General features: G+C 41.3%; 1 protein-coding gene across 1 annotated transcript; it reads right to left on the bottom strand.

Annotated features, from left to right (window-relative positions):
- Window positions 1-212: 212 nt before the first annotated feature.
- LOC142168993 (uncharacterized) lies at window positions 213-560 on the bottom strand. Its single transcript, XM_075230183.1, has one exon. The coding sequence runs from the start codon at window positions 558-560 to the stop codon at window positions 213-215; it is 348 nt and encodes a 115-aa protein (XP_075086284.1).
- Window positions 561-11355: the final 10795 nt, after the last annotated feature.

The raw sequence follows: 11355 nt of genomic DNA on the forward strand, positions 1-11355 counted from the left end.
TAATATCTTCTTGGCTAGAATGAACCCATTCAATGTGAGGTCCATAGGTTCCGGCGTGCATCTCTTCGAACAACCTAGATGCCTCCGTCATTGACACATGATAACAATCCCAGGTCATGGGTCCATCTATATAGGATTACTTTGCTCTGAAAGCAATGGTTGGCCAATATTTGAAGCGTACGCTTTTAAGCGTGTGTAGCATTTCCCGGTTATTATCCTTTCTCCAAATACTCCTTCATATTGTGAAACCATGGATTTCCGTCGAACTCTTCTTCAACATGAGCACAATAAGCTGGCTGCTTTCGAATCCCTATCGGGAAAGGATCAATAAAATTCTTGTCTAGATGTTGTATCATGGAAGACAAGGTAGCCACCACATCGGCGAAATCATTCTGAACTCTTGGAACATGTTTGAATTCTATGTTCGTGAATCTCTTGATCAAGTCTTGCACACAGTGCAGGTATGGAAATATCTTAGTATTCTTGGTGGCCCATTCTCCGAGTACGTGATGTATTACCAAATCTGAATCTCCATTTACCAGTAATTCTTGAATATTCATGTCCACGGCCAACCTGAGTTCTTAGATGAGAGCCTCATATTTCGCCATAATTTTGGTACACGAGAATCGGAGCTTGGCAGATACCGGGTCATGTTGACCGGTTTCTGATACCAAAACAGCTCTGATACCCACTCCTTTGGAGTTTGCGACGCTGTCAAAAAACATCCTCCAACCATCATATACTTCGGCAATATCTTCCCCTATAAATGAAACTTCCTCGTCAGGACAATACATCTTCAAAGGTTCGAATTCTCCCTCTACGGGGTTATCTGCCAGGTCATCGGTCAATGCTTTCCCCTTGACCGCCTAATGAGTCACATAGATGATGACGAACTCACTTAGCAATATCTACCACTTTGCTAGCTTACCTGTAGGCATGGGTTTTTAAGAATGTATTTTAGCGGATCCATCCTCGATATCAGATATGTGGTGTATGCGCAGAAGTAGTGTCTCGATTTTTGGGCTATCCATGTCATGGCACAACAGGTACATTCCAACAAAGAGTATCGAGCTTTGTATGGTGTGAACTTGTTACCCAGATAGAATATTGCCTGCTTCTTTTCTCTCGATTTCATCATGTTTCCCCAGGTTGCAACCAAAGGCTCCATCCAACACGGATAGGTATAGTAGTAGAGGTCTCTCGGGCTCTGGTGCGACCAACATGGGTGGCTTGGACAAGTACTCCTTGATTTTATTGAAATCCCTTTGACACTCTTTTGTCTAGCTCGTTGCAACATCATTCCTCAACATTTTGAAGATTGGCTCACATATTACCGTTGACTATGCTATAAAATGACTGATATAATTGAGGCATCCCAAAAAACTCATCACATCCTTCTTGCTCTTTGGTGGTGGCAGGTCCTGAATAACTTTGATTTTTGATGGGTCTAAATCAATACTGCGGCGACTAACGATGAAACCCATCAACTTTCCAGCAGGGACTTCGAAAGCACATTTCGAAGGATTCAACTTCAGATTGTACCTTTGTAGTCGATCGAAAAACATTCTTAGGTCTGCTATGTGATCCGAAGTTCTCTTAGGCTTGATGATGATGTCATCCACATACACCTCTATTTATTTATATATCATATCGTGAAAAAGAGTAGTCATGGCCCTCATGTAGATAGCCTCGTCGTTCTTTAAACCAAATGGCATCACTTTGTAACAATATATTCTCATCACGACCAAAATCGATGGGCCATGACGAATGCCCAAGTCCTACCTGTCGAACACCCCTAAGCATACGTCTACCATATAAACATAAAATAGGCGTAGGACATGCATAAGATCTGTCAGTAAACTGCTGAATCATGTGAATCACATATGTGAGGAAACATGCCCAACTATCCAACTATACATGGCTATCTACAGACCTCTAAAAGAGTGTACAACTGTATAAAGGACGGGACTGGGCCCCGTTATACCCATATATGTATACAAAAATATCGTACCAAAACCCAATAGCAGCTCCGGATCAAATGGAGCACACCAACTCTCACTGAGCAAGGATCCTAAGAAGGGGGACCGTCAACCTATCTACCTGCACCTGCGGGCATGAAATGCAAGCCCCCAAGAAATAGGGGCGTCAGTACGAATAATGTACTAAGTATGTAAGGCATATAAACCAGTACATAAAAGACATGGAGTAAAGGACTCAACCTGTAAGTTTGAATAGCTCTGTGACTCATGAAATATTTATAAGGTCATGCATATGCGTATAAATATCATATCATGCATAGGTATATGCGTACATAACATCATCAAGCCTCTGAGTGCATCCCATCTTATCATCTAGGTCTTAGTGGATGAAATCATCAACGCATACCATCTGATTAGGCGGTGGTGTGTATATAACATCGTAACCTTTCCCTATATCACATATACATATAATATATGTGTATATAATGCCATCTGATCTTGGGTCAATGTACATGTATAAATGAATGCAATGCATAAGAAGTAAGTCAATAAGATCTCTCTGAATGTCATAAGATCAATATGCCTTCGGTTAATATCACGATATAAACTTTATCAACTTACGTAGTTTCTAAGACCCGTGAACAGGCGATATAATAGGATGTATGGGGAATCAAGAACTATGGCAATCTGTGAAAGTTGTTTGCTCGTTTCGTCTTATCATATGGATCATGACAAAAGGAAAGAAGGGATATCCTTAACATACCTTATAGAAATCTGTCCAATAACAATGCTAAACTCACCTCACTGCACCTCAATCTACAACAACGGCACTGAAGCTATTGTCAAGTGACGAATGACTCTCTCATTTATATAATAAAAGTAACCTGATTGTAAGGCCCCATAAAACTTTACCTAAGACCCGGGGTTTCGTGTTGCCGAAGTAGGCTTATGTTGAGGTTGCTCTTCCTTGGTAATGTAATATTTAATGACATTATGGTCGGTGTTGTTTCCCTGTTGTTTTACATCGTTGTATTGTGGTTATGTTGTTAGGACTGGTTTTGGGATTCTCTGGCAGGTCAATAGGCCCCAATTACAGGGGAGACTCTAGCAAAATTTTTGAAAATTTAGGTAGTTAGTCAAAAATTTGAAACTGCTGGGGTGTGTTATAGCCGCTGAGTCACATTGAGTGCTAATGGTGAATTTTGACCCTCATTCGAAGATGAATGATCTTAAGTGGGGGAGTATGTAAGGCCCCATAAAATTTTACCTAAGACCCAGGGTTTTGTGGTGCCGAAGTAGGCTTATGTGTTGTCGATTGTAAAGATTCTTCGTGGCGAGCAAGCTTGCCGCGGTTCAGACTATTTGGGTTGAACAGTCTGTTGGGAAGTTGGAGAAATTTTTTGGAAGTACAGGGGCAATTCTGCGGTACATTCTGCGGTCAAAGAATTGATATGTGAACCGCAGATATGCCGCAGATTTAAGCAGAAACTTAGGGAATGTTTTTGGACCATTATGCGGTCCATTATGCGGCCGCATAGTCATTATGAAGGCCACATAACCCATCGCAGACCTAACATTAAATTTTCCGGAGGAGGAGTTCTGTGGCATATTATGCGACCGCAAAATTGGTCTGCGGATCGCAGACTGGCCGAAAATGAGGCAGAATTGCCCAGTTCCAGAGGGCCATTGTGCGGTCCATTTTGCGGATTACAGAAGCGTTATGCGGTCACATATGCGACCGCAGTTCTGTGTCGGGGCTTCATTTTTCTAATTTTTGTTACCCGACCCTATTTTGATTAAAAGCCCTTGGGGCTCATTTTGAGAGAGAAATCTCATATTTTAGAGAGTAGAGAGAGTATTCTAGAGAGAGAGAGAAGGAGACCCTAGGCTAATTGGTCAACAATTTTTGCTCAAGACTTGGAGAATTCACAAGGAAAACTCACAAGGTCTTAATCCAAGAGGTAAGGTTCTAACCCTAGTCTTCAATTTCGAGTTTAGGTAGAAGATGAGTAATTGGGAATATGATTCTTCAAGAGGTAAGGTTCTAACCCTAGTCTTCTTGAATATGATTCAGATCTCGATAATCAACGCACACCCTGACTTTTCCATCCTTCTTTGGAACTGTTACAATGTTGGTTAGCCAAATTGGGTACTCGACCACACAAAGGACCTTGTCTTTGATCTTCTTGGTAACCTATTCCTTTATCTTTAAACTCATATTTGGCTTGAATTTCCTGAGCTTCCACTTTACCGGTGGACACATAGGTTTTGTAGTTAGTTCGTTAGCCACTATGGATGTGCTATACCCAGTCATGTCGTTGTAGGACCATGCGAAAATACCCTCATATTCCTTTAGAAAACTGATGTACTCTTCCCTCTCTGACGGCGATAGATGAATGCTAATGCGAGTTTCTTTGATTTTTTCAGAATCTCCTAAGTTAACTGCCTTAGTTTCTTCCAAATTGGTCTTAGGTTTGTTCTCAAAATTCTCTACCTCTTTGACAATTTCCTCAGGTAATATATCATCTTCCCAATCTTCTGAATCACTTTCATTATGTTTCATTGTCTCATTACATGTAACAGTCATAGGTTCATCAGGATATGTAACAATTATGCTGAAAAAGAATGTAGAAATATAATAATATAAATAAATGAAAAGCAATAATGCATTAATTAAAACTTAAAACTGTCAACAAGTACGACTCGATGCTTCGAGTAATTATTTCAAAACAAAACACTGAAAATGCCTTAAATGCCAAAAACAATTTTTAAAATAGATTATGCTAGTTCTGCCAGGGCTACCTAGGTGCTCGGCGAGCCCGGGATGGTACAACAGTCCAGTTCCTAAGAACAACTCCTTCTCCACTGTCTGAATGGTAAGGTCCTCCTCCTTCAAGATTGCACTACAGTCCATATTTTCCTCGTCCAAAAATAGCTTCCTCATACCATCCAAAACCTTATCTTCCTCGGATCCCCAAATCACATCAGTCTGGCGGAAGATGTGGTGCAACTGTGGTATGGGTTGTTCTAATGGATAGTAAAAGTTATGCCATGGCGGTATCCAATCATTGTATTCTTGCACGGTGTACTCATATCCGAGACCAAAGGTTGTGCCATGATTTTGTGGTCGTATTGGTCCTGTGATCCCTTGACGTTTTGGACCAAGACATGCCTGGTTCATACCCTAACTATAACAGTATGCTCTTTATCTTGTTGCTCCACTATCGCCCTTTCTCGATTGTGTTTATCCGCTCAATAATGTGGTTTGTTTCTCCTCCTAATTTCCTCATATTCTCGATAGCTGGCACAATCTGGTAGGAAGATGAACTACCGCCGGAGGGATTCAGTCACAACAATGATTTGTGCAATGATTGTACAAATCCCCCCTCTTGGATAAGCCCGATGGATCCTTCTTGATGTGCAATGATTTGTTGTGACTTATCCCCCCTCTTGGATAAGTCTGATGGATCCTTCTTGATCCCACTCTTCATCAGTTTCTATCACATTTACTCATTCGCCCTATGATCGAGAGAAGGGTTATTGCGGACATTCGGCGTGGACTATTTTTGGAAGTATAATTTGGTATCAATAAGTCTCTAGATCTTATCTTTTAACATGCGGCATTCCTCGATAGTGTGACCCTTCATGCCTGAATGGTAAGCATAAGTCTTGTTCGGGTTAACCCACTGGGAAGGATTTTCAAGAGCAATAGCATGAATGAGAGTGAGATAACCAGCGACCTTCAGTCTCTCATATAGTTGGGTTATGGTTTTGGCAATAGGGGTGTATTGTCTGGGAGTTCTGCGGTCAATGTTTGGTCGTGGATTTGTGTAATTTTGGTCGGCGGGAGGAGGTGAATGGTAATATACATGTTGGGTATTATAGGAATGGTAGGTAGTGGCGGGGTATTGGTATTTTGGAGGTGAGGGTTGATATGTGGGTGGAGGTTTTTGATAGGTAAAGGGAGACTTAGGGCCCTATGCTACCATCACGACACCCACTTCCTTCTTCTTCAAAATACCTGCTAACTGTAAGGCTTTGTTGGTAGCTTGCAGCACCTCAAAATTTGTCACCATATCGCTCTTGATTTTTTCTTCTATCCTTTCTCCCAACTTGATGATGTCGAAGAACTTGTGATTCTCTATAAAAATCAATCTTTCATAATATTGTTGATCTTGAGCTCTGACAAAGAACTTGTTAATTTTCGCTTCTTCTAGTGACAGTCTAACCTTTGCAGCCTCTGATCTCCAGCGAGTTGCATACTTACGGAAGGTTTTTGTTCGCTTCATCTTGAGGTTCTTTACATAGAAAATGTCTGGCACGTTCTCTGTGTTTAACATGAATCTATCCATGAAATCAGATGCCATGCTTACCCAGTTCGCCCACTTCTTTGGATTCTGGTTAATGTACCAGGACAAGGCATCACCTGTAAGACTTTTCATGAAAAACTTCATGCTTGTCACAGTAAGTTCTTAAATTCACCTTAGGTGTCACGCCGCAACCTCGAGGAGCGTGACCGGCACTCAACCGAGTGAACCCGGTCGAGCAAGCCTGTTAAATACTTTCTACCCAGCTCGTTTATGATAAGATAAGGCATGTTTTTATTAGCTAAACAGTAGAAGGACCATATATATAGACATTACTAAACCATTTCATTTTGCTACTTCCCTGTTAAGTTCCAAAATCCTTACATTTTGTGGTTTAGGGGAACAAAAATCCAAAATACAACATAATCTGTTTGACCTTTCTAGCACCCATATACATCTCACGTAATATCTACGGAGCCTCTAAAGATACAAAAGAGTGTAAAGAAGGTGTCGGAAATAAGGCCCGGGCTATACCTCAAAAAGTACAACAATATAAACAAAAGATATATTACATGACCCCGGAATAAAATGGGGCTCACCGAGTCCGCTGAGAAGAGGATGCAGCACCTATCTGTGATCAACATTGTCTGCTATGGAACTACCTACATCCATTTAAAGATGCAACGCCCCTGGCAATAAGGGACGTTAGTACTGTCAAATAGTACTAGTATGAAAACTAAACACCATTTCAATGAAATGAATAATAATACAAGTGAAACAGTCAAAGATGCAATACGATCTTCAAATAACATTAAAACATCAAGTTAAGGATCACATAGATTTTTAAGTCAACTTCTGCATTATTAGGTTGGATGGTTTTTAGTGCCAATATACTACAATCCATAATACCACCGTGTTCTTACACGGAGTCCGATCTCGGCCCGATCGGCTAAGCCATCTCATTCGAGACATCAACCATATTCACTATTTTACTCACAATACCACCGTTTCATTGCACGGAGTCCGATCTCGGCCCGATCGGCTAAGCCATCTCATTCGATACATCAACCATTTCAATCGATCATCTTACTTCATATTCCGTTACAACCTTTTCAACACATTGGCACAAGTGGATTTAATTATAAAGCTATTCTTGGCACTTGGCCTGTTTCATAATTCAAATTCTTTTCCCACAATCCAACATTCTTATTATCATCAATAACAACACGGTTTTCATTCGAGACTCTTGATTTCACATGTGAGCAATTTAGAATTCAAGGCTAATATAGGCTTTTCACATAATTTGGCATAAAAATCTTTATTCGATATTGACATGAAGTCTTAACATTTCTAACACATATTCCACATTTTGAACACATCCTCAAATGACAAGATGACATGATGAAGCATTTAGAATAAGTATTGAACATATATCCTCCAACACAACCACATTAGGAATAACCAATTCAATAATGATCAAGGACTTATTCCAATTACATGAACACCGTGGGATTCGATTCTAAGACGAAGGGGGTTTAGCCAACATACCTCAATTGATCCTCTTAAAACTCTAAGATGTTCCAGAATATTAGCAACTTAAATCTATTTTAGCATTATAGAAAAATTGAACCTAAAATTAGGAAAACGATCATAATTCTATCTCACTTGAGCATTCTATCAAACACCATGTGTGCATTAAGGTTCCATGGCCCTTTCATGAAAGACTTCACGAACCCACAACCCATTCTTTTCTATCTTTAACTCACAACCTCCCCACATACCTTAGGAACACATGCATGCAAAGTAAGCACCCCCATCCCCACGAATTACCTTACTAATGGCCTATTCTAGTTACATTTTGAAATTAAGAGTTTGGGTGATAGAATTTACCTATTAGGAAGAAGACCTAGGTGCCTCTCTTGATAATCTTCAAGGGTTTAAGTGATAATTGAAGAACAATTTGGTGAAGATCATATCCTCCCTTTAAGACCCTCTCTCTCACTCTAAAAATACCAGAAAATAGGCTCAAAATGGCCCAAGGTAGGTGTTTTAATGGAATAGGGTCAGGTTTAAAACCCCCAAAAATGAAGCTCCGGAACAGGTTCTGCAATCACATATGCGATCGCATAATTGATATGCGGTCCACATATCGGCCGCATAATTTGGCCTCCAAACTTGGGCGTGTTTGACCCGGTCTGCAGTCACTATGCGGCCCGCAGGCCTGTTCTGCCATCGCATAATGCACTACAGAACAGTTCTGCGGTCGCATGGTACACCGCAGAACCGCCCTCCAAAAAATCCCAAAGCGGGATATGCGACAAGAGTGTAGCCCGCGAAGTGGTTATGCGGTTGCATAATGTCCACGAAATTGACATCAAAATGACCCAGAAATCTGACCCACTCTGTGACCATTCTACGGTCCGCAGAGTGGTTCTGCGGTCGCAGAATAGGCCGCAGAAATGCCTACTTCTGCCCAATATTTTCTTCAACACCCCAACGCACTATTCGATCCAAAAAGTTTGAATGTTCTACTACTATTAACCTCTACGCCTATTTCGGCATCACAAAAATCCTGATTTTTAGGAAACATTTTACGGGGCCTTACATCCTCCCCCACTTAAGATCATTCATCCTCGAATGAGGATCAAGGTCCACTATTAGCAACTTATGCAACTCGGTTATCATACCACACACCAGCAGTCCCAACTTATGCACAACCCAACGACGTAACAAATCTCATAACAATACCAACTGTGGCCTCAAAAGCAACATATAATCAAAAGGAACACCTTTACATTAACCAAACAAGTGATACAAAATTCATAGGCGGCAAGCTCATAAAAAGAAAGGATTACATAGCTATTCAAAGAGGTGAGGATACATTTTCTTCATTTCTTCCTCGGCCTCCCACGTGGCCTCTTCAACCTGCTGGTTTCGCCATTACACTTTCACGGAGGTAATTTCGTTATTCCTCAACTTTCGAACTTGTCTATCAAGAATGGCAACTAGAATTTCTTCATATGACAATTCTTCATTAACCTCAATGGTCTCAACCGGCACAATGGCTGACGGATCCCCAACTACCTTCTTCAACATAGACACATGGAATACCGGGTGGACTAATGACATTTCGGGCAGTAGCTCAAGCTTGTACACCACCTGGCCAATTCTCTGAACGATTTTGTTCGGCCCGACATACCTCGGACTCAATTTCCCCCTTTTTCCCAAACCGCATAATACCCTTCATTGGGAAAACCTTCAAGAATACCCAATGGGAGATCTACATCTCCTACCATACAATACCTCAAATGGTCCCATCTGAATACTCACATGAAAGCTGTTGTTATAAGCAAACTCTATGAGTGGCAAATGATCATCCCAACTACCCTTGAAATCAAGAACAGAAGCACGCAACATGTCCTCAAGCATCTGAATAGTCCGCTCTGCTTGCCCATCGGTCTATGGATGGAAGGATGTACTAAGATTTACCTGAGTACCCAAACCTTGCTGAAATTTCTTCCAAAAATTGAACGTGAACTGAGCCCCTCGATCGGAGATGATAGAAACTGGAGTGCCATCCAGCCTGACTATTTCCTTGATATACAACTGAGCATACTGTTTCGATGTGTCGATAGATTTAACTGGCAAGAAGTGTGCTGATTTCGTGAGTTGATCCACGATCACCCAACTTGAGTCAAACTTGCATGGGTGCGCTGTAATCCTACTACAAAATCCATATTAATCATTTCCCACTTCCACATTGGAATTTCTATGTTTTGTGCCAACCCACCATGCCGTTGATGTTCAGCCTTCACTTGCTGACAATTCGGACACCTTGCCACAAAGTCCGCCACATTCCTTTTCATGCCATTCCACCAATAGATTTCCTTGAGGTCATGATACATCTTTGTAGAGCCTGGATGCACGGAATACCTAGAAGCGTGAGCCTCGGTCATGATTTTCCCCCAGAGACTATCTACGTTCGAAACACATAGCAGCCCTTGGTACCTTAGTGTACCATTATCCATGCCAAGAGTAAAAGCCATAGTTTTATGTTTATGAATCCCCCCTTTAGCTGTACCAACAATGGGTCATTGTATTGCTTCTCTTTGACTTCCACAACAAGCGATGATTCAGCTCTATTTTGCACAATTACCACTCCTTCAATAGAGTCCTCAAGATGAACTCCCAAACTAGCTAGTTGATGAACCTCACTGGCCAACGACCTTTGACATGCCTCCAAGTGGGCCAAACTACCCATAGATATTCTGCTAAGAGCATCCGCCGCAACATTGGCTTTCCCTGGGTGGTACAGAATATCGATGTTGTAATCCTTGAGTAAGTCAAGCCATCTTCTCTACCTCAAATTCATCTCCTTTTGTTTGAAAATATATTGAAGACTCTTCTGGTCCATGAATACATCCACATGGATCCCATACAAATAATGACGCCAAATCTTCAATGCAAAAACCATTGTCGCAAGTTCTAAGTCATGTGTTGGATAGTTCTTTTCATGATTCTTGAGTTGTCTAGAAGCGTAAGCTATAACCTTGCCATGTTGCATTAACACACACCCAAACCCGATCCTCAAAGCATCGCAATATACCACAAAACCGTCTGTACCCTCTGGCAGGGCCAACACCGGAGCCGTAGTCAATCTCGATTTCAATTCCTAGAAGCTCCTTTCACAAGCATCTGACCATTGGAACTTAACCGTTTTCTGAGTCAATCTAGTCAATGGAGAGGCAAGAGTAGATAACCCCTCCACAAACATCCGGTAATACCCTACTAAACCCAAGAAACTACGAATCTCGGTTGGCGTTGTAGGTCTAGGCCAATTCTCCACTGCTGAAATCTTTTGAGGATCCACTTTAATTCCTTCTCTAGAGACAACATGACCCAAGAATGTGACAGATTCAATCCAAAATTCATACTTTGAAAACTTTGTGTACAATTGGTGCTGATGAAGAGTCGGCAACACTGCCCTGAGATGATCGGCATGGTCCTCCCGACCTCTTGAATATACAAGAATATCGTCAATGAACACTATCACAAAGGAGTCGAGGAAA

The sequence above is a fragment of the Nicotiana tabacum genome, chromosome 14 (assembly GCF_000715075.1).
Source record: "Nicotiana tabacum cultivar K326 chromosome 14, ASM71507v2, whole genome shotgun sequence".
NCBI classification, from domain to species: Eukaryota; Viridiplantae; Streptophyta; class Magnoliopsida; order Solanales; family Solanaceae; genus Nicotiana; species Nicotiana tabacum.

Excerpts from the sequence above, each read along its gene's own strand:
- LOC142168993 (XM_075230183.1), bottom strand. The coding sequence starts at position 560 with ATGAATATTCAAGAATTACTGGTAAATGGAGATTCAGATTTGGTAATA.